This window comes from Passer montanus, unplaced genomic scaffold (genome assembly GCF_014805655.1).
Source record: "Passer montanus isolate IOZ18808 unplaced genomic scaffold, ASM1480565v1 scaffold95, whole genome shotgun sequence".
Classification (NCBI taxonomy): Eukaryota; Metazoa; Chordata; class Aves; order Passeriformes; family Passeridae; genus Passer; species Passer montanus.
In genome coordinates this window covers 694,284-721,783 of record NW_024374923.1, presented here as the reverse complement: position 1 = coordinate 721,783, position 27,500 = coordinate 694,284, and the positions used below count along the sequence as shown (strand labels likewise).

The following is a 27,500-nucleotide window of genomic DNA, read 5'->3' as shown; positions in this document are numbered from 1 at the left end:
ACAGTTTCCTAAACTCCTCCTCAGCTTTCAGGACAAAAATGCAGGGTGGATTCTTGTTTAGATTTGTTCCTTTAATACAGAGTGATGAGGGATTGGGGTGATCTGGCAAAAACCTTGAAATTACCCTCACTTCAGGCCTGGAGCTAGTGCTTTCACAGTCCACCTCAGAGCCAGCTTCATGAGGGGTGGTTTCAGCACCCTAGAAGTGGCATGCTGATCTCCTGGACCACAGCTGTCTTCCCCATTCACATTGATGTCATGCCTTAATGATGGAGCTAAATCAGATTACAGAGACCCTGCTCTGTCCCTCACCCCGTGGCAGGGGTCTTCGATCCATCTCCAGGTAATTGCATAGGAAATAATAGAGAGCTGACTGCTATCTGTCCACATCAGGTGCTACAGCCTGCTTTTGCTGCTTTGATGCAATGTGAAACAAGCTTGTTCTCCTTTAAATAGGTATCTTCCCTTTTTCAGAAATATTTCTTCTTAATTCTTTTTCATCTCAGGAGTCTTTTGATGATGCATCTTTGGCAAAGCAAAAAGAAATCCAGGAAACAGATCCTACATATGAAGAGAAAATGGTATGTAATATTTGTCACTGTGTACAGCTATTCAGTACTTGTGCACTTATTTAAAATAGATTTTAGTTTTCTGTTTGCTTGTTTGAAATATCTTAAATGGATTTATAAAGATTTGTCTAGGTATTAAAAATATTTAAGTAACTTGAAACAAAAAATATTCAGAAGAACACTCCTGGGACCATTCTCCTTCCCAGCATTTTAAAGTTACCTGTAGAGCAGTCCATCCTGTAGGCAAGGGGGATTATAAAGAGGTGAGCATTCAGCTTCTCAGTCAGAAATGGAAAGATTCTCTAGGAATCCTTGTGAAGCTTTAATTAGGGTCCTAAGATTTTTGAAAATGGGTGCTGATTCTGTGATTCACAGGTTAGAAAGGAGAAAATTTGGTTTTTTCATGGTTTTTTATTTTTTTCATCATTTTTGTAATGTAAGAGATGGAGTCGCCCGTTCCTCACCATCTCATTGCAGTTTCTTTCTCAGTTGCTGCCTGTTTGCCTTTCTTCCTGTTTGTAATTCCAGTGTCTGTGACTGCATGTGAAATTTCTTCATAGGAAAGTGAAACTGATTCTTATAATTTGCTGCTTCCTGTGTTATTTCTTCTTTCCACTGAAAATAACCCTGTCATCTTCTGCATATTTCTTTGTGCTACTTTGTGGCACACCGAAGGAAATGAACTTGGAATTGTCTCCTTTAGTCTCTAGACAGACACAATAACAAGGGCAATTGAAAAAGAAAATGGGAAGAGCATCTCTGTTGGTGTAAGGATAGCTCAGGGTTGCAGAATACAGCCTGGTCTTTTCTGTGTGCTGTCTAAAAGAGATAATGTTTGTTAGTCCCTTAAAAGAACATCCTCAAGTGCAGTGAAAGGAAGTGTGGGGATGTGTGTGCAGGGCCAAAACTTGCAGAAGACTCTTTACTTAAATTTTAGAATGAGGAACCTTCTGCAATGCAGTCTGCATCTCTTCTACTTCTGTTTTGTACAGCCAGTAAAAAAAAAACCTTAAAAGTAAGGGTCAGAAATTTAGATGATTGTGAGATCTTACCTGGTTTAAACCTCAGAAACTTGCAAAGTAAAGAAACAAAACCTATGAAGATTAGACAGGAAAACTTCAGTTTAGTGGATGTGAATTGTAGCTGTGTCATTCAAGCTTAAAATACCCTTAGAGTGAGTCTGTGTCCTCTGTGGTACATTGAGATCCCTTTTGTGGTCTCTTTAATACTTTGTCTTCATGTCTCTTCCATAGTGCAGGATCTGCTCACACTAAGGAGGAAAACACATTGCTCTTGCAGAGGCCTGGAACATACGTTCCTTTTTACTAAGAAAACTGACTTCCTGTAGCTGTGCTACAAGTTGCTAAATACCAGGTTATGCTGTGGCAGGTGGCAGAATGTCAGAGTGGTTACTGTTGGCCTTGAAGCTGGCTTTGGCTTGTTTCTCAGTTCAGAGTTTTGGTGTGGCCTTGGCAGGGTGTGTTGATTCCAAATGGAACCTATCTCAATGAAGCTGAACCTTTCAGATACTAATATTGTCTGCTGTCATTTTTCTTGCACAGCAGAAACAGCAACTCCTATCAAAGGGGGCAGCCTGATGAGTTAGCCTGAGCATATCTAAGGTCTCTGCTACAAACAGATGTTCTGCCTTGTGGCTATGTCACTGTCCCCTTTGATGCCAGCTCTGTTGCTTATCTGACAGCCCAGGGAGGTGCTGTGTCTCACTGAGCAGGCAGGTCACCACTAGGGAGCAGTTGCCAGTTTGGTTAGAAGTGAATTAGTACAATGAAGAATCCTGTGCGTGATGCGTGGGGGGAAATTTCTTGGGAGTGGGACTATCACTTTTGATTGAAGAAAGTTGTTAAAGGGAGTCTGGCCTTATCTAGTGAGACTGGGGCAATCTTTGTGCCAAAGTCAGGTTTTAGTCTTGGCCACAGGTCTGTCTCGCAGCTTTGATCTTGCTGTGTAGCAAAGATGAGCCCTGGCCCCACAAAAAAGTATTGAATCTGTCAGCATCAGGTATATTGATGTTACTCATCTCTTCTTTGGTGTTGGAGTGATGGGTATGAAGTAACGTGAATGTATATTGACAAACTGTTTGTTTGCTTTTTCTTTTGAATTAACACATACTGGAATGTCTCATACTTGTTCCATTTAATTTTCCTTTGTCACCAGCAAACAGACAGAGCAAACAGATTTGAGTATCTGTTGAAGCAGACTGAGCTCTTTGCTCATTTCATTCAGCCTGCTGCTCAAAAAACTCCAACTTCACCTTTAAAAATGAAACCTGGACGTCCACGAATAAAAAAGGATGAGAAACAGAATTTACTGTCAGCTGGCGAGTGAGTGATGACACATACTATAAATAAGATTTTATTGTACTTTAAAAGTGGAAGTTGAACTTGCTAAGCTTTTGTCCTGTGTCTGTGCCTTTTTTTTCAACTGCCCATCTGTAAGTTGATGATTGCTTAATTCAAGGACTTACAAGAAATTTGTGTTGATGCTTTCCAGCATGAAGAAAAGCAGGGGCAGAAAAGTAAGGCAGTCATGACTCTAAATTGTAAGAGCTCATGGAGATCATCACTATGCAACACCTTGCAGGCAGCTTGAAAATTCTAAGTCCAGAAATTTTTGCGTTGCCTTCATCGCAGCTCGTGCGGCTGCAGTGTTTGGCAGGTGCAGCAGGACTTAAATGCAGTGTTGTTCCCTGTCTTGTAGTTAAAGGCCAGTACTGATACATATGTTAATCCCTGTCCAGTCACTTTGGGCTGATATTTGAGCCTGCCAAACATGAATTGTAGTGAAGAATTTTGCTAGAAATTTCTTTGGGTGTTTGCATTCTGTTTTGTAATATATACATTAATATACATTAGATTTAATTTTGCAGCAATTTGATGTCTTTTCAGTTTGCCCACAAACTTACTACTTTCTTGGACTTTTCCAGCTATCGGCACCGTAGAACAGAGCAGGAAGAAGATGAGGAGCTGTTAACAGAAAGCTCCAAGACAACAAATGTCTGCACTCGATTTGAAGAATCTCCATCATGTGTGTTTTCTTCCTTTTTTTTTTTTGCCCCTGTTCTTTTTCTTCAAAATGTTTAAAATGAACTTGATTTGCATACTTTCAAAGGATAGTGAAATAATTTGGTGGGACAGGAGAGGGAGGAAAAAAATCCAGCACTGAGCTAATGGTACCAGATGTATTATTGAGGAACTGCTGATTTCATTCTGGCTGGAAAGGTAGTCTAGTGAGTCTTGTCCCTTAGAAATCCAGTTGCTATGTTTCACTTAAGAGGAAAGAGTTTTTAAGTTTGTCATCTTGTTATTTTTACACACGTAACCTATATTCTGATATAAAGCACCTAAGAGCTTCCAATTCATTTAATGGTATTCTGTTGTTTTAATGTTTGACTGTGTTCTGATTTTGACAGTGATGATGGATTTAGAATTTCTGTGTGCTTTGGGTCCTTGCAGAAAACAAAGCAACTTGCAGCAACAAAATTAATGTGTTGCTGTCTCCACTCTACATTGTCCTTGAATTTACTACTTGATTTTGTTCTGTAGCTTTGATAATCACTGTCAGTTAGCAGCCAACAGGTGAAGTTCTTTCCGGAAGTTTTTGTGTATCTGTTAATCTATTCTTTGATGTCTTTTAGATGTGAAATGGGGAAAGCTGCGTGATTACCAGATCCGAGGGCTGAACTGGCTCATTTCTCTGTATGAAAATGGCATCAATGGCATCCTGGCAGATGAAATGGTATGCACAGAGCCTGTGTTTAGGATCACTTAAGAACACATGCAATACAATGCCATTTTAGTCCAGCAGTGTGTGTATATATATATATATGAGAGTTTTAATAACACAAAATGCAATATATAATTTGCCAGTCTTATTTTTCTACTGTGTTTAAAGTCACTAATTTTAAAAGTGTCAAAGGTATTTTAATTTAAATAAATCATGCAGGCAGGTTTCAAAAATAGTCATATGGAAAGGGAATCTGTCAACCTTTAGGAACATGAAGTTGGTGGAGGGGAGTTGTTCCACAGAATGACATGTCCTCGCTTTTCTTTCTAAATTTGAGGTGTTTTGTTATGCTATTCTTCAGCTGCCCTTGTGAGGAGAGTGTCATATATGAAAAGAGCATCAAATGTGGAAACACTTCCTGTTGTTAGGGCCATATATAGATATTAGGATATGAGTATCCTCTATGGACTGATGTCCATAGAACAACTACAGCAGTGGGAATTTTCTTGGAAAAATGATGCAAAGATAGATGTACCTAAAGAGCTGTGTTAAAATTTCTCATACATCATGACCATGGGCATTTCAGTTGGCACTGGCCATAGCAGCTTCTGCTTGTTTGTTATTCTTTTTCCCCTAAAGATAAGGGATGAATGCGGAAGAAGTTGTAGTAGTTCCAAAGGCAGGTGTTTTTGTCCCCTAAATAATTTTAGATGTATCTCTTTTTCATAAGGAGTAGAAAAGAAGAAACAAAAGTCTAAAATCTAATTAATTTCAGTGTATTGCATTTCCTGTATCTTGTCACTTCTGTGTAATAAAACTTAAAGATAAGTTAGAGACAAAAGAGTTTAAATTACTGTTTAGCAACATGCTACACTTTTAAATACATCAAGGTCTTTTTAAACATACATGCTTTTGAATAGAGGATTTTTTTTTTTGGCTAAGTGGAGAGGGTTGTTTTAGCAAAAAACACCTTTTGAGCCCTTGGATTTGTGGTATTCCAATATCCATTTTGTGTTAAAGAGATTAAATATTATTATTAAATATTTTTTTGTTTTTTCTTGGGTATTAATTGTTTTGAAGTTATTAACGCATTTCACACAGCCAATAAACACTTTTCCACATCTTGTACCCGGTGCATTTTGGTTATTTTGAAGAGAAAGACTCGAATTTTAGAAACAGAAATTACTTTTGTTAATGGCGTTTGGGGTTTTTAATTCCCATGCATTTGAATAATATTTTTGAATTGCTTAAAGTATAGGAATGATCTGTTTTTTCAGTTTTTCCTTGTAACTAAAACTTTTGTTTTAGTTAAAATTATATGTTGAAGATACTGTGTTATACCAGACTCTCAGTATTTGTTTTCTTCTTTGAGTTATGCATTTTTTTACGCTTGTTTGGCTCTTTCCTCACAGGACCTGATGTCATTTCTGGCCTGTGGAGGCCTTCTTTTAAAAATTAATTAGAACGTATCCACAATTATGAAACATTAATAACATAATATATACAAAATATGACTGCTTATATGACAATATATAATGCTGTGGTCACAGTGTTACTAATATTAATACTCAAGTAACTGAATAAATTAAAAATTCCTAAGGGTTCTTAATTTATTCACTTTATGTCAAGTTTAAGAGAATACCTAAGTCAAATTTTTAAAGTTTGACCTCTAAATATCCTGAGTACACCATAGTCTACAAAATAAAGTTTTAGGAAATAATGTTTCCTTGTACTTTTAACAAGTTGTCTTACTTGAAAGGCAAGACAAAATTCTAACTTCATAAGGTTTCAAAGTGATACTCTTGCTACTTTGTTATAATGAAATGGGGGAAGCCCTCCGAGCTTTTCCTAACCAAGGTTTTGATATCCTTTTTGTATCTCCCTCATTCATTCAGGCTTCTGTTTTCTTTTTTCTAACACATTAATGTGTCTTACAGGGTCTTGGGAAGACACTGCAAACAATTTCTCTTCTTGGCTATATGAAACACTACAGAAACATTCCTGGACCTCACATGGTGTTAGTTCCTAAGTCCACTCTGCAGAACTGGATGAATGAATTCAAGAGATGGGTACCAACACTTCGAGCAGTTTGTTTGATTGGTGACAAAGACCAGCGAGTAAGTTTGGATATGGTAGTTTTTCCTGTGTGTTCCTGTGTAAATCCAGCATGTGATCTTGCTGGCCACTGTGTAAATCCTTTCCCTTTCCTTCCTGGGGAGGGACGTTACTTGGACTTGTAGTGGTTTAAGACCTACAATGCTGCCTACTTGGAGTATAACCAGCTTAGAATTCATGTGTGTGTTGCCCAGATAGTGCTTCATCACTTTTATGTTCATAATTTCTTGTTCAAAGATTTGCAGTCTCCTTTTATGAAGGCAGGACACTGCCTTCAGGAGACTTTAAACAGGAAAATTGTAACAGTGTTGCTGTGTTCTTTTTGGTTTAAATTTGACAAAGCCTCAGTAACCAGCTGTCACCTTGTTATCTAGGCTGCCTTTGTAAGGGATGTGTTGCTGCCTGGAGAATGGGATGTCTGTGTAACATCATATGAAATGCTTATCAAAGAGAAGTCAGTATTCAAAAAGTTCAACTGGAGATACCTTGTTATAGATGAGGCCCACAGGATTAAAAATGAAAAATCAAAGGTAATTTATTTCGCACTGAAAAAGAGATTTGTGTGGGTTATTTAGGTGGTGGTATGGGGACTAGTAATGTTTTATACTTGGTCATGTCTCAATGTCCTTCAGTTATCAGAAATTGTAAGGGAATTCAAGACTACCAACCGGCTGCTATTAACTGGAACTCCACTTCAGAACAATTTACATGAACTCTGGGCACTTCTCAACTTCCTTTTGCCAGATGTCTTTAACTCAGCTGAAGTAAGTCTTCATTTCTGCTAATCAAATTAATTTTGCTGGTTTTCCGGATTTAAAAGTAGACCTGGATGTGTATAGTTAGTGGTGTTAATTACTGATAAGTGATAGACTGGGTTAGAAATGTTTGTATTGTAAAGTTTTTTGTAAAATAGGCCAAATAAGGTAATTTGTTCTTTTGCTTTCTGGCTATATGAGAGTTGTGTTTGTTCACCATTGTGATGCTATTGCACCTTGAAAGAAAGGCTCTTATAAACTGATGATTTTCTTGATACAGGATTTTGATTCGTGGTTTGATACCAACAACTGTCTAGGGGATCAAAAACTGGTGGAGCGCCTTCATATGGTGAGTCCTTTTACCTTTTGTACAAGTGTTATGTTTACCTAAGTTAAATCCCAAACAGTTCTTCTAATGGTTCTTATGATAGACTATTAGCATGAGAGAGATTATTCCACAAATTTTCAGTCAAGCAAAATTAATCAAAGGACACAGAACCATATAAAAGATCATTTTGACCTTGAATCTTTGAGTCTTTCAATGTATATCCCATCTATAGCAAATAATTTCTCCATATAGGTTGCTTTTTTTCTTCAGATTGTCTAATAATGGGTCTTGTGTCTGTGATAAAGACGATCTGCTCTTTGATTCATCCATTGACCTGATCAGTGTTTCAGTTTCCAAAATGCATTTAATGGTGAACCTCTTTCAGGTGCTGCGACCATTCCTTCTCCGTCGCATCAAGGCTGATGTGGAGAAAAGCTTGCCCCCGAAGAAGGAAGTTAAAATTTATGTGGGCCTCAGCAAAATGCAGCGAGAATGGTAATTAATGCATGTGCTTGACTGGGCTGTGGTTAAGGCTCAGAAGGAATGTGCTGTCTGTGGCTTGAAGGTTGTGTGGAACTCGATTTTTTCTCTCTGGTGTACTTCCAATTTATACCTATTTCTTTGTGACACTGCTACGACAGAGCCATGCATGTCAGGGAGATTTACCTGATTAAACAAAGAGTGGGGTGAGCTTTTGACAATATTTATTGCCTAAAGACTTAAGAAAACTTGCTTGACTTCTTGCTTAAAGAAAAGGAGGCTCAGGAGGAACTTTTTGGTTCTGCACAACTCCTCAATTGGAGGGTGCAGCCGAGGGGGCCATCAGCCTCTTCTCCCAGGCTGCAGGACAAGAGGAAATGGCCTCAAACTACACCAAGGGAGGTTCAAGTCAGACATTAGGAGGAATCTCTTAATGGAAAGGGTTGTCAAGCATTGGAATAGACTGCTCAGACAGGTGGTGGGTTCACCATCTCTGGAGGTATTTAAGAAAAAGCTGGATGTGGCACCCAGTGCTTGGTGGTGTTTAACCTAATGTTGGAACTGATGATCTCAGAGTTCTCTTCCAACCCGATAGATTCTGTGACTCTGCTGCATTTCTGACTTGCCCAGAGGCAAAAGAATGGCACCCAAACCATGTGCAAGGCTGCCATGATGCTGAGGGCAGGTTCTGTCTCCCATAGGCTTTTCCTGGCTTACAACCATTGAAACCTTTCCTCCTCCTCCCACTGCACCAGCAAAAGATGCAGCTTGTGAATCATCCCCCAGCTTCATTTTAGAGTGAACACAAGGGGTTTTTTGCTTTCCTTGCTGTAGGTATACCCGAATCTTGATGAAGGACATAGATATCCTGAACTCAGCTGGGAAGCTGGACAAGATGAGGCTGCTGAACATCCTGATGCAGCTGCGGAAGTGCTGCAATCACCCTTACCTCTTCGATGGAGCAGAGCCTGGCCCCCCTTACACAACAGACATGCATTTGGTCACTAACAGTGGCAAAATGGTAGTTCTGGACAAATTGCTACCAAAGTTGAAAGAACAAGGTATGCATCTCCTTTCTGGGGTTTTGAGAGTTTCTTGGTTCAGTGATATTTTTGTGTATTCTGAGGAAAAAGCAGCAGACTTTAGCCAGGATTATTGTTGGTTTCTAGTATGACACCAGCTTGGATCAATAGTCTGTTATGGCTTTTTGTGCTGAAGTGTTTTGATTTCTTTTTTTTTTTTCCCCCCATTTTTTCATCCCAGCTTAGTTGAGACCATAAAAACATCATTTGATCAGGGCTTTAGGTTTTCTTTCTTAGTATTATTAGCTATTTGAAATATAATTATGTAGTATTTTAGCCACATCTTTGATTTGCCATGAAGGACCATTTCAGATTCAGAGTCCTCGTACAGAGTTCAAGTCAAATCCTGTGTGAAATGTTGGTCTTTCTTGCTGGATGTGATTTTGAACAGTACCTGAGGTTTTTCTGTGTATTCTATAAACATTCAGACATGGGGGAACTCTTGAGTTATTTTAAAGTTATTTGATAGTAGCGACAAAGTTTTGAAATGGATTACTGTAAAACTCACTTGCCACAGAATTTTTGACACTGGAATAAATTTTTAACTCACTATTTTTTTGTGTATGGTTACAGTAGTAACTTTGCTAAAGAAGTTTGAGGTAAGTTTGTGAGTGGGGACACTTTGCAGAAAAAAAACCATGTCCAAACCTCAGCCTTCTGTAGTGTAAAAGTAAACTGCACTTTGTATCTAGATATCATCCAAGCAGCTGTGGCCGTATAACTCAAGACTAAAAACCAAACAATTTAGTGGTTACTGTGCTTTTTTGAACTTGGTTTCTTCCTGTTATCAAGTTTATTGGTGAGGTGTTGTAATTAATACTGGACTGGTCTCAAATCAAATTATCATCTTAAACAAGACAGTTCAGTATTATTAACCCTTGAATTCAAAGGACAAAAAGAATTAGAAACTTTGTTATATCCTGTGTTTTACTTTCTCCAGTAGACTGGAAATGAGTGTGTATGCATAAAATACTGAACATTTACTTTTTGTTTAAGTTGTTCTTGGCAGGTAAGTAAACTGACAAGTACTTAAGAAGAATTCACTTTATTTCTAGAGATCTTAAATCCAAAACAAACAAATACTTCAAAATTTTATTATTTGTACTTGATGATGTTTTTCTATTTGTGTTGCCATCTTACTCTGCTGTGTCTGGGAACTTTTTCTTAAGGAGTACAACACAAAACGAAAGGGAAAAGCCAGCCATTAATTAGACAGTGACATATCAGAGTAAGACAAATGTGTCCCACGGCATGGATGTGCTGTGGCAGCAGCAGCTGCCACCCTGCATTGTAGTTTGGGGTCTGAAATTCAAACTACTTTTCTTCTTAGTACATGGAATTGCCCTCCTTCTTTTTCTGATAGTGCAGACATGGAGAGTTTGTTTAATCTTACATTTTGGTGAAAGCATAAGAAACCTTTTTACCCAAACAGGCTCAAGGGTTCTAATCTTCAGTCAGATGACAAGAGTCCTAGATATTTTGGAAGACTACTGTATGTGGAGGAATTACGAATATTGCAGACTGGATGGACAAACTCCTCACAATGAGCGACAGGTATTTACAATTTTAAGGATTGTATTAATGTAAAAATACTACTTGTAAAACATTTTATTTAACTGATATGTTATTTTCATTTATTTAGGCTTCCATTAATGCATTCAATGATCCTGACAGCTCAAAATTTGTGTTCATGTTGAGTACACGAGCAGGAGGTCTTGGAATCAATCTGGCTACTGCTGATGTTGTAATTCTCTATGATTCAGACTGGAATCCACAAGTAGACCTCCAGGCTATGGTAAGATTTCAGATGGAAATTTTGGGGTTTTTTTTCTTTTTCTCACAGAACTTTGCTAGGAATGTGTACTTCCAAAATAAATTGGTATTTTCCCATTTTAGCACAGGAGTAGGATTTGTAAGACTAATTTTCAGCTCAAGTGCAGCTTCCACTGTGTGGAATCATTAGTCCTTAGTCACATTTGGGTTATACAGTATTTTATGCAGTGGAAAATGCTGGGTGTATGCTACACCTCTTAGTATTGTTTAACACAAATAGACTACTTGAGTAAGTAAAAATGTATTAAGTCTAGGCTGTTAATCCCAAAACCATAAAGCTTTAAAGCTTTACTGTTGTGGGGAGTGGAGGGGAATGTGTTTGCACTGTTATTCCTGCGATCTTGAAAATGAGATAAAGAAAAGTTGAATTAAACTTTTCAAAAACTGCTTTTATGGTGATGGTAATAGAAGAATCTCATTTTAGCAACTATCTTTAGAGGTTTTTTTAAGTACATTTGGATGCATCTCCATCCTGGATACATGTCAAGGACATTAGTGACCACCTAAGAAAGCAAAGCTATCTAAAAACTGTCAGTGGTTTGTTACTCTAGCAAAAATTGCTTCAAAACAATGATGGAACTGGTGTCTAATAGCTCAAGTGAGGCAGTACCAGCTACCACTACAGGTGTATTTTGAGAATTCTGATTCTCACAGTAGTTCATATTTCACTAATAAGGAGAGGCATGGTATTGTATTTTTCTTGAACTATTTATGGCACTGCTGAAGGGTTTTGAGAAAGGCAGCTTTTGGTCAGCATAGAGATGATTTCTTCATGCTTTGATTCTATGGAAGGTTGCTTAAGGTCAGAAGCATCCAAGTCTTCTCCCCTGTGTGATTTAACGAAAAACCCCAAAACCTGCTACTTTTTAGCTATGACATAGGGACAGACTCACTGTTAATGTTTTTGAAAAAAAAAAAAAAAACCCAGACTTGCAGTGTGGATAAAAATGTCATATCTTGGGTAGCCATGGATAGCTGTAAACATTTAAGTAGCCTGAGCTGTTCTGTTTTGTAAATTCTTCTGCTGGAAATAATGAAAATCTTAAACCTAATTATGTAGTCATGCTGGAAGGCAAGTGTTGAATTTTTTGTTCCTGTTTTGGGCAGGATCGAGCGCACAGAATTGGCCAGACCAAGACTGTCCGGGTGTTCAGGTTCATCACAGACAACACTGTGGAGGAAAGGATAGTGGAGCGCGCGGAAATGAAACTGCGCCTCGATTCCATCGTCATCCAGCAAGGCAAGTACATGAAGGATGAAATTCCCTTCTTCTCCCAGTGTAAACCATGGTGGAATCAGCCAGTAAGAACAAGTGGGAATGTTGCTTTTGCCTCATCTGAACTCTGAAGAGAGTGTGCAACAGCCTCATCCACTTGAAAATTTGTTTTATAGTAGGAGTAGGCATTTCCTCACTAACTTTTTGCTTACCTCCCTAGTGGCATATAGTCAGATTTGGCTTTTTAAGTCACTCAGTTTCTTCTTTAAACTGGGGAAATGAATGCCTTTCCTCTTTCTAATAGATGGAGAAAAGTAAGGTAACCTTAGCTGACTTGCTTGGAATCAGTAATATGTAGCTCGTATTTGGAAATATAAGGGGGAGAAAAACCCTGTATTGCTCCTTCCATAACATAAACTCTTTAGTGAGTTGCTATCCTCAAGCGTTTTTATCTTTAGGGAGATTGGTGGATCAAAACCTGAATAAACTTGGAAAGGATGAAATGCTGCAAATGATCAGACATGGAGCAACACACGTGTTTGCCTCAAAGGATAGTGAGATTACAGATGAAGATATTGATCATATTTTGGAAAGAGGGGCAAAGAAGGTGAGAAGGTTTGAAAAGGGGAAGCTCACATGTAGATTTAAATGTGATGGCAAGATAGTGAGTCTCTGGATGATAACTTGGTTCCAAGCTGGAGAGAAAAGGGGTTTTGCTGTAGAGGGTTTTTGTGTTACTCAGTCGTGTTTGTTTATTCTGATGTTGTCAATAAGATGTTTTATAATCAAGTACCTTCCAGAATGGCTCCTCTTCTTTCTGGCAATGGGATGTTTTAAAATGAAGTACCTTTCAGAGTGACTCCTTTCTGGAATGAGGTGTTTAGTAATGACGTGCCTTCCAAAGTGGCTCCCGTTCTATCTGGGAATGAGATGTTAAATAATGAAATACCATCCAAATGGCTACTGTTCTTTTCTGTATCCCCTGTCCAAGACTGCGGAAATGAACGAAAAACTTTCAAAGATGGGTGAAAGCTCCCTTAGGAATTTTACTATGGATACTGAATCTAGCGTGTATAATTTTGAAGGGGAAGACTACAGAGAAAAACAGAAGGTAATGTTTTAAGTTTCTTTTGGAGGAATGCACTGAATTGCATGTTTTAATCATACTTATTTAAGAGGTATTGGGTAAAATACAGTGTCATCTATGAAAATAGTTTAAATAAAAACACTTATAACACTTATAATGAAGTAGATGTAGATCTAATTTTATGTAAAACTTGTATCTGGTCTGATGATCTTGTAAGACTTAATTTTTGTTTTTGGGTGTGATGGATTTTGTTTTTATAGTTGGCATTTACAGAGTGGATAGAACCACCTAAAAGAGAAAGAAAAGCCAATTATGCTGTGGATGCTTACTTCAGAGAGGCTCTTCGAGTCAGTGAACCAAAAGCACCCAAGGTGAGTTGACTAATCAAAAGAAATAGATTTTTAAAATCTGCATGGTAAATGGCTAAAGCTGTAAGCAACAAATAGGTCTTTAGTCATAAAAACTGCTCTGTTCACTTTTATAAATTGGAGAGACTTTAAATTTAGAAAAAAATTGCGAATGACTTGAGACAAACATCTGGAGAAAAAATAAGAACAGTATGAAACTTGTAAGATGTTAGGGAGGTTAAGATCAAGTTTTTTCTGGTTCTTATTTAAGCAGCTGTAAATTTTCCTGACTTTTTCACCAGCCTCCTCCTCCCAAAAGACCTCTTCCCCTTCTCTCCCTGCTCTTTTGCTTTTAGAATTCTTTGTGGTGGTTGGTGTGTCTTGCATCGTCTGACTTCTTTTTCCCCAAGTTAAGACAGTGCATTTTTGTAACAACAGTGCTTTTTGTTTGCTCATAAACTTAAATCACTTCTTACAAGAAAGCAGATTCTGGATGTGAAAGGGAGCAAGTGCAAACTTTGTGTTTCAGGCTCCACGGCCTCCAAAACAGCCAAATGTACAGGACTTCCAGTTTTTTCCTCCTCGCCTGTTTGAACTATTGGAAAAAGAGATTCTCTACTACAGGAAAACAATTGGTTACAAGGTAACTGAACAATTTCCTCAACCAGAGGGATGGAGCACCTCTTAAGGGGAAAGGCTGCGAGTTGGGATTGTTCAGTCTAGACAAGAAAAGGTTCTAGAGCAACCTGATTGCAGCCTTTCAGTACCTAGAAGGGGCTTACAGGAAAGCTGAAGAGGCACTTTTTACAAGGGAATGGCTTTAAACTGACAGAGGGCAGGTTTAGGTTGGATATTGGAAGGGAATTCTTCACTGTAAGAGTGGTTAGGCACTGGCACAATTTGCCCAGAGAAGCTGTGGATGACCCACATTCCACTTGCCTGGAAGTGTTCAAGGCCAGGTTGGGTGAGGCTTTGAGCAGTCTTGTCTTAGTAGAAGGTGTCCCTGCCCATAGAAGGGGAGCTGGAAAAGAGATGATCTTTCAGGTCCAGTCCCTTCTGTGTGATTCTCTAAATTCTCACAATGGAACAGTTTAATGCAACAGTAGGAGAATATGTACTTTTCCAGACTTTCACAGTAATTTAAATGGAATAAAATTATGTTCAGCTGTAGAAATTATTAGGTTATATTAACAGAAAGGTGACAATTAGTAATTATCTGTGAAAAATTATTTCAGTTTTACAAAGTGCAAAACCTTTCAGGTACCTCGTAATCCTGATCTCCCAAATGCAGCCCAAGCACAAAAGGAAGAGCAGCTTAAGATTGATGAGGCTGAACCTCTTAATGATGAAGAACTAGAAGAAAAAGAGAAGCTTCTAACCCAGGTATTGTTGAGTCTTCAGTGAGACTGAAATCAGCTGAACCTTGTTTTGTGTTTCACAGTGTTATGGGAACATTTCTTGGTCACTGATGCAAATTTTGGTTCTGACTGAAAAGAGTTTCTAGCATTAGGTTTGTCATAGGCCTATGTCATAGGATATCTTTGAGGAATGTGCACCAAGTCAGTGCACTTGGATTCTCCTGAATCCTAGGCTGGCATTGCCTGTAGACTGTGATGTCTTTCCATGGGACCTTGTAGAATGGCTGCAGAGCTGAGTGTTCTGCATTCGACTTTATTTAATGCACATCTTCTGTCTCAGTTTCACACCCACATGGAAATGAATCTAGGAGTCTGAACAGTCAGTTTTCCTGAACTACATCTGGTAGTGGATAGTTCCCCTCAGTAAAAGAGCTGAATAGGTATATAATTAGGAAGCGTGTATATTTAAATAATTTAAAACAGGTGAATGCCTGATATGCCTTATTTGCATATTGTATTTACACATTGTATTTTGGCAGGGGATCGGAATTACAGGACAGGATTTCTTGCTTGCGTAGTAATGAGCTGGAACAGCTCACTGTGGAGACACCAGAATCACAGAGGTCAGGAATCAGTACAGTCCAGTAAGCTGTGGCTAAATCACAACATGGCTGGCAGAACTTGCTACTTCCCACTACTTGTAAAAGTTACTGGTAATATGAAATGAACCTACTTTGGTTCATGACTTCAGCAGTGCTACTTGTGCCCCTGCTGAGCATCAGCAGCACAAGATGGCTTCAGTCCTTCTGAGGGAGAGTGACCAGGTGCAATGGCTGAGGGTGCCTGTGAGGGCCTTGGGGGGCCTTTTTGACAAAACAAAAGCCATCACACTGCTTGTTTCACTTGAGCAATTTTTGTTTCTTAGAAAGCAATCCCACTGAGAGACTATTAGGAAGAGGGGTTAATTTTTCAGCTGAAAACTTATCAGAAATTACTAGGTAAATAAAGAACTAGTACTAGTCCATTTAAATGCAGATACTACAGTGACTGCAGTATAAAAACAGTTCTACTAAGTTAAACTGCAGTGAAAGAAAAGGTTTAACACTGTGGAATGATGGAAGTGTTACAGGCAATTTCAAGAAGCCTGTTGAATCAAATTCAGAGATGGACAAATCCTGAACCTCTGTGCAATGTTTCCTCTTGATTGATGTCTAGGGCTTCACTAACTGGAATAAGAGAGATTTCAACCAGTTCATCAAAGCCAATGAGAAGTGGGGCCGTGATGACATTGAAAATATAGCACGAGAAGTCGAAGGAAAAACCCCAGAGGAAGTCATTGAGTATTCAGGTAACTTAATTCTGTACTCAGCTCTGGGAGTATCTAACTCTGCTTGGCTCATTTGAGCTGCCTGAGAACATGGTAGCATCCTACTGCTGCTCAAGAATTTCTTACATTACTGTTTAAGATTTTTGGGGTAGAATTATATTCATGGATTTTGGATCTGCTGATCTGTCTTTTACCATCATTACTGCCTGCATAACTAAGGCTGTACTAAAATGCACACGTAAACTCCTGCTGAGCCACTTCACTATATCCTGAATCTAACTGCATAACACTGTTTTCAGTTCTTGTTAACTTTTGCAAAAGGAAATGCTGAGAAATACTGCTTAGCTGGGGAGATTTCCATTTTCCTTGTATTCATTAATGAGAAGTTAACCTTTACCTCCTCCTTGAGAGCAAAACACAGTAAATATATCATGATTGAATCTACAGTGACCACTAGTTTTGTAACCTGAGTCTACTTGGCTGCTTACCTCTCATTAGAAGAGATTTTTTTCCATTGTAGTGTAGCTACAAAGTCCTGGCACTACATTTCTAAAGGTTGAAAATGTGAAAAATTCTTCTAAAAAACCCCGTTATTTAAACACCTAATTGTCTTTTAGGCACTTGCTTGTCTTCAGGCACTCAGTTGCTTCTCTTGATAAAACTGTATTCTGTTACATCTGTTTCCATTTGAAGAAGCTTTTTTTCCTTTGAGGAGACTGCCACACAAAAATCTTTCTGGCCTGTATTGTACCTCACTTAAACTGAAGATTCCTTTATCTACCCTCTTCAAAATAGCATTTGTAATACTGCAGCACATGGTAGCCAGAGGGAAGGTTTCTAACTAGCTAAAGGCATGTGTGTTTTTACACAGCAGTAAGCTCTGGTAAAAGGAAGGAACAGCTAACATCCTTTTTTAAGGTCAAACCTCTGACTTTTACAATGTATGATAAGAAACTAAGCAGTTGGTTCTTTTCTTAGCTGTGTTCTGGGAAAGGTGCAATGAACTCCAAGACATAGAGAAGATCATGGCTCAGATTGAAAGAGGAGAAGCCAGAATTCAGAGACGAATCAGCATAAAAAAGGCTCTCGATACAAAGGTGGGTTTGCTCAGTTTCCTACTTTTTTTCCTGGTGCCAGTGAGGGGAGATGCAGGACTCCTGTCTGGCCAGTGCTGCTGATGTATGAAGACATCTTGGGCATGACATTGGCCTCTTTGCATAACACTCAGCAATTTCTTCCTATGGCTTTTCCATCCCATGGAAATGCTGTGGTGACACCCTTAGCTATGGTGTACCCTGGTGTTTGTAACAGTCTTCTGTACTACAGCACACAGTGCAGTACTATGTGTAGCAAACTCCACATAGGACAGGCTTTGGGCAGGAGCACAGTTCCTTCTGGACACATGTAACTGAAATGAGGAGAGAGAGAGAGAGAAATGGCAAGAGAGGGATGGAGTCAGAGAGAGAGGGATGGAGAGAGGGGGTGAAATGGGGGGATAAGAGGGATGGAGAGAGAAATTGAGAGGGATAGAGAGATGGAGAGAGAGAAATGGAGAAAGAGAGAGAGGTAGGTGGGGAGAGAAAGGGGTAGAGAGATGGGGAGAGAGAAACAGAGGAAAACAGGTGGAGAGAGAAATGGAGAGAGGTAGAAACAGGTAGAGATAGTGGAAGATGGAGCTGGGAACATGAGATTAGAGAGCATTTTAAAAAGACTAATCCAACAGAGGAGGCTTTTGTTGTTGTTTGTGTTTCACCAAGTAGTATTTGGTGGTGAAGAGATTTATAGCTAATTAAGACACTTTATTGGAATTTTCTCCCCACTTCAGGTTGCTGAGTTAGTTGTCTTCTAGGGAAGAAGTGTCAGACTCAATAAACAAGAAGGCAACCAAACCATGTGCTAACTCTCATGTACATTTTTACTCTTACTCTTGATTTTACCAGTTCCTGAGGATTTGTGTCAAAAAGGATGGTTTTCATTTGAATCCTGACCAGTCTTGCCTATTTTTAAGTGTAGTGAAAGTCTGCCATTAGTCAAAAGATTACAAGGCTGTCTATTGTCTAAACCAGAATTTGCCAGTTTAGATAGCTTTGATAAATGCACCATCCTGAGCCTACAGTAATTTTCTTGTGAAGGCTTAGCAAGGGTGATCCTTAAAGATCTAGTTTTCTGTCCTCATGTGATTTATTGCTTTTATACAAAAGACTTCCATGCTAATTCTGACCTATTTCTTACCTTTATGTGGTCTTATTTGTTTTATTCAGATTGGGAGATATAAAGCCCCTTTCCACCAACTAAGAATATCCTATGGTACTAATAAAGGGAAGAATTACACTGAAGAGGAGGATCGCTTCCTAATCTGTATGCTTCACAAACTGGGATTTGATAAAGAAAATGTCTATGATGAATTAAGACAATGTATCCGAAACTCGCCGCAATTCAGATTTGACTGGTTTCTCAAGTCCAGAACTGCAATGGTATTTATATATATATATATAGCTCTTTTTTGTTCATGAATGCCTGTCACAATATTAAACTAATTAAATTGCTGCTGAAATACTGAGGTAGGTGCATGGGAACAAAGCTTTACCTGTTTATAACTTTCTGACAACTGTACGGGTGTCAAATGCAGCCATGGCAAATGGGAGGAGAAGTTCAAAATTCTAAGGTACCCTTTTCCATTTGAGTTAAATATAAATGTGTTTTACAAAGCAAACATCTGCAATCAAATCCATCCCTGTGAAGCCAGCCAGTAAGTAAGTATCATGAAACATTTAATTCCTTGTTACTCTGACAAGATCCAGCGAAATACTTACCTACTCACCAGTATTTTTAATATTCAAAGAGGATTTTTACATTAAGTGGCTGCCTAAGGTACTGATTGAATATGTTGTGTAATGCAGGAGCTGCAAAGGAGGTGTAATACTTTAATCACTCTCATTGAAAGAGAAAACATGGAACTGGAAGAAAAGGAAAAGGCAGAAAAGAAGAAACGTGGACCAAAACCATCTTCAGTAAGATTTAAAAGCCATTTCCATGAAAAAGCTCACTTGAAAACAGTGTTTTCCCAAGTGTTTAGGACAAGTGATATCTGAAGTTATTTGAAACCAACAACTTAGAGAGCAATGTTAAAAGCTGCCTACAATTCATGTCAGTGTTCAGCTAGTCCAGTTGAGGATGTCAAATAAAGGAAAAAGGGTTCTTAAGTGTACCTCACATGCTTTGGAGGAGATAAACTTGCTACGTTTTGGATCACTGGGTTGGTACACTGTATAGATTTACCCTGGTAAGTACATCAGGGATGTGTTTGGCATTTTGATTTATATAATCTGCTAAATCATCCACAGATCTATTTACAAATGGGCCTCTAGGGCTAGATATGGGAAAACAGCACATATGCTTGACAGCGCTCTTTGCTGACTAAATTCAAGGTATTGCCAATATGCAGGCCTGTTTTGTAAACAAAACATCACCTGTATGCACTTTCTTACCTCCGTTTGTTCTGGTTGTTGCCTAGAGCTGTTGTAGAAAAAACTTTGAAGCACAACTTACTTGACAGATGTGCAGAAATCAGTAAGGTTAATAGTGATGGATTATTAAGTTTCTTAGACGTGTTCACAGAGCATTTAAACAGGCATTTAGTAATACCTTTTTGTAATAGGAAACTTTATAACATCCTTACTTGTTTTTATACACTTTTTACCTCTGTGAAATTGTACTTTTCCAGATTTGGAGAGTGAAAAACAACAGCAAAGATAGGCATTTTTACTATATGCCACATTTGCAATTTGTCACATTTTAAAGCTGCCAGGGTGTCAATCTTCTTCATCTGCTTTGTTTTGAAACGCATTGTTTGCTCACAGGCTTTCTGTATGACAAGAACTTACTATAAAATCTTTCCTTGCAGGCACAGAAGCGCAAAATGGACGGCACTCCTGATGGGCGTGGGAGAAAAAAGAAGCTAAAGCTGTGAATGCAGAAGTTTTTTAATCTCTAAATTTAAGAAGTAGTTCTTTAATTTACGGGTCTTCATAAGATGTACTGTATAATGCTTAACTGTTTTAAAGAACATTGGGTTCATCTGTTTATTGAACTAGAACATAGTACTTAATTGTAGTTTCACTTTTTTAAATGCAACAGCTGTGCTGAATTTTTTTTACCATTAACACTTGAAGTAATAAATTGTCTTCATTTATTAATAAGGCATCTTGTGACTTTTTTTCATGAGTGCTTCAACTTCAGTGCATATTTATTTAGTCATCCCCCAGTTTGTTTCATCTTAGGTTGTTGTGAACATTATGATAAATAGAACTGTTTAGTGGTGTTTTCTTGGTACAAGCCACCACTCAAACAGTATTTCTGGAAATTTTGTGGCTCTGACTTTAACTTCATATATTGCACCAATATATTCAGTTCCTTGAAATTTGTGGAAAGGCTGGTTATTTACTTTTAGAATAACGATTGGAGCAAAACTGTTAACAGTTTTTGCATAAAATCTGAGCCAGAAGCATATATTGCACCAATATATTCAGTTCCTTGAAATTTGTGGAAAGGCAGGTTATTTACTTTTAGAATAATGATTGGAACAAAACTGTTAACACTTTTTGCATAAAATCTGAGCCAGAAGAAAGGTTGGTGAGTCAGGCTGAGGTCTGCACTTCATTAGAATGGCCTAAGCATGGTGGAATTTGGTCTGTTGGCAAGCAACCACAAAGTCAGAACAAGGAGAAGCGTCAATTTAGGAAACAACCCCTTCTCTCACACACTCAGCTGTGGTAAATGCAGAGATGGTTGTGACTAGAGGGAAGGGAGCTGGTGCTGACTCCAGCTGTAGTTCACAACTCTCACTCTGCCCTGAGCCAGTCACACAGTGTCATGCATGAGTGATCCCTACATTGTCTCTTCCTGATGCTGTATCTGACATCTGCTGACTGAGATGCCATCAACTAATGTAGCATAGTTTTGGAATCTACTAAGAAAACAAACCAAAGTGGAGCAAATGCTCATAAGCTCTGCTCAGTTTTTGCCTGGTAAGAACCCAAATCTAAAAGGCAGCAGCTTTGTGTAAACAGAAATTATGAAAAATCAGTTTTGCTGTGGAGTCCCAGGTGCAGCATAGCTCTTACTGGCACAGGACATGAGTTTCTGTTTGTCTGTGACTCTTTTGCAAATCTGCTGAGAACAAGGTGAGTAACCACACTTGCTCTTCAAATAGTCCAGCAACATGATAGTGTTTGGCAGTGTTAACAGCCAGGCCACAGTGTAGGGAAGGGCTGGTCAGGGGTCTGACTGCTCAGCCTGGACACCACAACCTTCCCAGAGAGAGGTCCCACAAGAGACAGCTTTCTAGGAATCAGTCCTTCAGCTGCAGGGTAACCTCAGCCATAGCAGGCACTTCAGCTCTGAGCAGGGATTTCAGCTCTGAGCAGTGATTTCAGGTCTGAGCAGTGATTTCAGCTCTGAGCAGTGATTTCAGGTCTGAGCAGAGATTTCAGCTCTGAGCAGGGATTTCAGCTCTGCCTTGCCAGGTGTACCCAGGCCAGCACAGGGACAGGGACAGGAGCACCGTGTGGTTATTCCACAGAGGTGACGTTTATTCCAGCACCCTGCAAAGGACCCCAGTGATGGCAGCTTCCCCCTGAACAGGGCAGAAATGGGGTTTTATGGGGAAGAGCAGGGGTGGTACAAAAGGGGAAAAACCAATCAGTCCCAAAAAACCTACATGGGGTTCCAAAGCATGCTGGGAGCTCACCATGACTGGAGGATCTTTCAATCCAGGAGGGTTGGGAAGATTTTGTCATAGCCCATTCAAGGGATGTCTCTCCAAGGGAGAGGGCTGGTGTGCTCATCTGTCTCCACACCACAGCATGTCACACACTGAATTGTCCTGGCAGTCCTCGAAGAAATCAACTGCTTAAACTTAGCATACCCTAAAGAAAAATGCTTTAAAGCTGAAGCCTTCCTTTAAAAGCATCCATTTTCACCAAAAACCCCCCAACCAAATACTATCAAAAAACTCCAAAAGAAACCATGAACACTTGTTTTAAATTAGTCTAAATAAAAACTTGCTGGGATCCTCATTAAAATTTGAGAAAACATTGTCTGCCAACTTAAAAAAATACCCCCTAACACATAAAAAGCCCAAACAAACCAGGACTCCCCTCATGCACATTTATATAGACTAGAGAACACCAAGTATCAGATTCATCTGGACAGAGGTCTGAAGTCTGCTGTGAAATACATCTGAAGTCAACAGCAGAAAGAGGCACTTGCAGAAAGGATTAATCTTTCTTTAAGGCAGACTACTAAACTAGAACAGATAAAATATGTTCTAAGAGAGCTTGTTTCTCCTTAGTGTGAATGCAGAGAGGCTATTGCATTTATCTAACAAAACACTTGTCTAATTTGGGCAAAAACTCCCCCTCAGGAGACCCAAAAGAGACTAGGGGAATTTGAATTTATCTGGCTTAAAGCAGGAGGCATGGTTCTCTCCTTTTATTTCGTATCATATACACACCAATCACTGTTTTTTACGTTGCAAGAAAATCAAGTCTAATTCCTTAGGTTTTTTCCTATGCAAAAGGGCCCTCAGGATCTAAAAATTCCTGCTACCATTCCATGTGTGCTTTGTTTACATACCAGAACCTTGAATCCAGGTGAGTCAGCCAGGCACCCATCCCAGACATCCATCCCTATTCCTGGTGGTCTGGCTGTAGCTGGCACTGCCCAGGGCAGAGGAACACCTCAGTGTTGCAGCTGAAGGAGTCACAGAGATTCTGAACTGGATCCACTCATAGATTTGAGATCCTGGTAAAGGAGATTAACACCTTTCACGTTATCCAGTCAATCTAAAATTACTAAATTGAATTGTTACCAAGATGTTCTCAAAAACTCTCAGGAGAGGAATTGCCTAACTTTAAGTGTATTTATTTTTGTATGTGAAAACAGTGTGTTCCATGACTATCACTACTGGCTTATCATGGGTTTTAGTCTCATTTTCTGTTACAATTCATCCTGAATTACGACTCTTACAGTGCCGTTCTTTTCAAGCAAGTTCTCTCTTCTCTTCACTAGAGGGCACCCCACAACCACATAGAAGCAACTACCAGCCTCATAACATTACAACAAGTAAAATTAAGTTCTTGACAGGACAGCTGAGCTTTAGACTGATAAATGAGGGACTAATTAAAACCGAAATTATTTCTGGTCCAATACTGCTGCTACCAGAAGTTTCCCTGGAACCTGATTACAGCTCCCATCAGTGAGTGAGTTCAGTGGGTGTGAGCACTGCCCTGGTGTGACACCCTTGGCCTGATTCATTCAGACCAAGATCAAGAATTATTTTCATTTTTAGATGAGTTATTCTGCACCCAGTCTGCAACTGAGAACAATCCAAGTCAATGAGCCTCGGTGTACAAGTGTTTGATTCCTGTATTTCTGACTGGAATAACCTAAGTAATGAAGTTTGTTTTCAGGAAAAGAAGTTATTAAAAGAGTAGTTATTTTGTATTCCTCAAAGGAAAACTCAAGGCAAAAAAAAAAAGTAATGCTATTTAAAGTGTACAAAGACAACGAAATTTAATTTGAAGTTTTCTTGGTTTAGAAAATTAACTCTAAAGAAGCATTAGCTCTTTAGAAGTATTCTGTACAATTCTTGTGTGATCTGTTTTCAACAGAAAATGTAACTGAATAACAACTGGTCTTGAAGCCATAAGCTGCCAGTTTATTAATTATCTTATTGTTTTCCAGCAAAATTAGGCCTTATGGTCCAGGCAGTATGCTTTATTGTAAAAGATGATAACATCTAATTTCAGAAAATTTTCATTGTTAACAGGTAACAGACAAGGCGTAGACAAGAAATAGACAAGAAAAAAGCTGCTCACATCAAGAGCTAAAACTCCTGTCCTCCTAAAACTTGTCTGATTATTTTTCCCAAAATTTGCAAAAAAAAAAGTACTCTAGAAGCCTCTGCTTACTGAAAGAGACAATTTAATATAACAGAAGTTTGCTGAGCAACTTGGACTATGCACAATACTAATGTAAGTTTCAACACCTGTTTAAATGTCTCTGTAATTCTTCACCAATTTCTTATTTCAGAATTGGGAAAAAATTAAAATCAAATTTAAAATTGGAGCAGCAGGTATATTACGCTATTTAAGATAATGTATTTTCTGGAGTTTTTAAGAGATGCTCTAAGTGCATTCTGAGGAATCCATTCTTTGTGGTGAGAATTTAGTACTTTTAGTCTAAAGATACAAACCAGGAAAACTTTATTCCATAAAGCTGTAAAATCTCCCAGCTTTCTATTCTGTAATTTGTAGGAAGAACATGAAGGGGCAATTGCTAGGAAAAAGAAGCATTCACATGATGTTTTTACATTTGCATTTTTCAGAGAAACAACACTGACAACAAACTGTATCCCAAAAACAGGCCAATATGAAATTAGAAGGTTGCCAGTTCTGCAATTATGGCCATAGAATCACAGAATGGTTTGGGTTGGGAGGGACCTTAAAGAAAATCTCCTTGCAAGCCCCCTGCATGGGCATGGACACCTCCCACTAGACCAGGCTGCTCAGAGCCCCATCCAGCATGGGCGTGAACACTGCCAGGGATGGGGCATCTGTGGCGTTCACATTCTCTGAAAAAATCCCTTTGTACAGGATTTTTCTCCTGGGAAGCTGAGAAGCCTCAGAGAAAAAGGAAAAAAATTCTTATCTCATTTGCTTCTCCTGTGTTGTGCTCACACATGTGGGATGTGTTTGGAGATTGTTTACCCACAGGTGATTGTTTCACTGGATTCTGCTGTGAGTTGTTTTCACTCATTGGCCAATTGGGGCCAAGCTGTGTTGAGACTCTGGAAAGAGCCACAAGTTTTCATTATTATCTTTTCAGCCTTCAGTAGACATCCTTTCTGTATTCTTTAGTATAGTATAGTATTCTTTAATCTAATATGGTATTATAATGTAATAAATTAGCCTACATGGAGTCAGATTCATCATTCCTCCCTGCCACAGAGGTCCCAGCAAATACAATAGGGCATCCAGAGCTTCTCTGATCAACCTCTTACAGTGCCTCATCATCCTCACAGGTAAAGAATTTCTTCCTCATACCTAATCTAAACCTTTTTCAGTTTGAAGTCGTTCTGTCATGCTCTTCCAAATAGCCTCTCTCCATGTTTTTCTCTTGTCAAAAAATATTTCATAAAAACCTTGAGTTTCATAAGAGACAGCCATCTCTTTTTAGTGTTTTCCTAAAGGTACTGCCCTGGTTTACCACTTTCCTGGTTTTATTACCCCCTAAGCAAGTGTTGATGTCATGCCAAGTGTTGTAATACCTGGAGGAAAAGGATTAGATTACTGAAAGGAGGTAAAAGCTTGGATCCTGATACTACAAAGCTTGGATTTTCTGTCTGTAACATTTAGAGACAGTATGAATATCTATTTACCAGTACTAAACTATTAAAGAATAGTATATCAATAATCCAAATGACAGAACACTTTTTTTTTTCTCTGATGAAAAGTCCATCCCACCAGCATCCCAAACTTTTGTTTAGTTTGGTTGGTTGGCACTGTTCCTATCAATTCCTTTAAGTGAAATTATATTTCTTTACAACAGCTGTCCTGTGAATGCAAGCTTGTTTGCAGTTGGCTTTGATTTGCTGGATAGCTAAAATTTATTCAAAGGGCTCAAAAAGACAGAAAGCAGTTGAGGGGAATAAACAGTGAAGGAGATAAAAGAAGTGAAAAGTTGGAGAAGCATGGAAAGAAGAAACAACAAAACCCACCATGTCAGAAAAAGAAAGTAGAAATCTGTTTGAAAGGGAAACATTTGAATATGTTGGAAAAGTTTAAAAGAAGATGAGAGAGAGTAGAAAATCTAAATTAATTTCTAAGTTGAATTAAAAAATTAAGACTTATTAAAGTAAAAATAGGTCCTCATCCCCCAACAACCACAAAAAATTCAATGATTATTTAGCAAGAAAACAGGTCAGGAAGCGTGAATTTGCTGGGGTCTAGGCTGGTTTTGTCTTTATTTTGAAGGAAAAGAAAAACCCAAACCCCTTCAAGTCCTGCTGTCACCTTTCAGTTGACTTTGATTGGCTTTGCATCAATTAATTACACAAGATACCTAGAGTCAAGTTCAAAGAAGAATTAAACACGAAGTTTTTTTTGCTCAAGTAGTTTCATCATGCCTCAAACACACACAGCTGAGTGGTGTCCTTTGCACACCACGGAGACATTTTATTGAAGTGCTGCAAGGCCAGAAGGAAATACCCCTAAATTCTCCCTTGAACACCAGCATAAGGCATGGAAAAATGAGACACGGGAACGTATGTGCTTTAAAACCAAACTGTACATTTAATAGGGATGAAGTAACAAGCTTGTAGTACACCAAAAGGAATGTGAAGTGAAATGAAAAGATGTTTCATTCAGCCACCCAGTAAGATGTTCAGGGTACCGTGCACCCTCATTGGGAGTCCAGGTTTCTCTCTTCCCAGAGATCCAGGCTGGACAGTGGCATCAGAGCAGTACAGACATGGGCCAAGATGTGTGGGATTCACATTCTCTGAATGAGAGAAGCAGTGAGAGAAGCAGAGAAAAGAATGACCAAAACAATTCTTATCTAATTTGTTGTGCCTGTATTGTGCCAAAATAAAATGCAATATGGAGATTGTTTGCCCAGAGGGATGGTGTTTTGTTTCCTTGGCCTGGCAGGGCCAAGCGCGTGTGTGTGTCGGGGCTGTTGGCTGAGAGTCACGAGATGCTGTTCAGTGGGGTGCAGTTGGGTGCTTGTGCAGATTCAGTTGAGATGTAATGTAATATAGTGTAGTATAGTATAGAATAATATAGTATAATAAAGTAATTAATTAGGCTTCTGATATCATGGAGTCAGATGCATAACTTCTCCCTGCCACGGGGGTCGCTTTTGAATCTGATACCAATGGGGAAATAAGGAGGGTGTGACTCAGGGACATAGGACCTGGGCAAGAAGCCATTGGGCTCTTAAGAGCTTCTTGAGGGAAGCTTCTTTTGTCTGCCTAACCCGGGGGATGCCCCCCAGGGTCTCCACACATGACATAGGAAGGCACTCTGATTTTTAAGTAACTGCACACAAAAAGTTCATGGCAGCAAAATGATCTCATAGAATCCTCAATAGCCTTAGAACTGCTGGACTGTTTGCATCACTATTGCTCGCCCCTGAATGCACTGAGAAACAGGCTGCTCATCCAAGTGCTGGTTTTAAAATCTGCTGCTAGCCCTG

General features: G+C 38.9%; 1 protein-coding gene across 1 annotated transcript; it reads left to right on the top strand.

Annotated features, from left to right (window-relative positions):
* Positions 1–238: 238 nt before the first annotated feature.
* SMARCA5 (SWI/SNF related, matrix associated, actin dependent regulator of chromatin, subfamily a, member 5) lies at positions 239–20,442 on the top strand. The gene is made up of 24 exons (XM_039696100.1): positions 239–343; positions 507–581; positions 2,745–2,911; positions 3,514–3,614; positions 4,225–4,325; positions 6,251–6,430; positions 6,803–6,958; positions 7,061–7,192; positions 7,464–7,532; positions 7,897–8,006; positions 8,826–9,052; positions 10,506–10,627; positions 10,716–10,868; positions 12,014–12,146; positions 12,581–12,729; positions 13,114–13,233; positions 13,470–13,580; positions 14,086–14,199; positions 14,817–14,939; positions 16,130–16,262; positions 17,220–17,338; positions 18,503–18,715; positions 19,142–19,252; positions 20,146–20,442. Exons 1-24 carry the CDS (start codon positions 254–256, stop codon positions 20,209–20,211), a joined length of 3,075 nt encoding a protein of 1,024 aa, XP_039552034.1. The 5' UTR covers positions 239–253; the 3' UTR covers positions 20,212–20,442.
* Positions 20,443–27,500: the final 7,058 nt, after the last annotated feature.

Bases quoted from the DNA above. Each gene is read 5' to 3' on its own strand.
- SMARCA5 (XM_039696100.1), top strand. From the start codon at position 254: ATGTCATGCCTTAATGATGGAGCTAAATCAGATTACAGAGACCCTGCT. The intron at 344-506 runs GTAATTGCATAG...TTTTCATCTCAG, and splicing joins GGTCTTCGATCCATCTCCAG to GAGTCTTTTGATGATGCATC. The intron at 13,581-14,085 runs GTGAGTTGACTA...TTTGTGTTTCAG, and splicing joins GTGAACCAAAAGCACCCAAG to GCTCCACGGCCTCCAAAACA.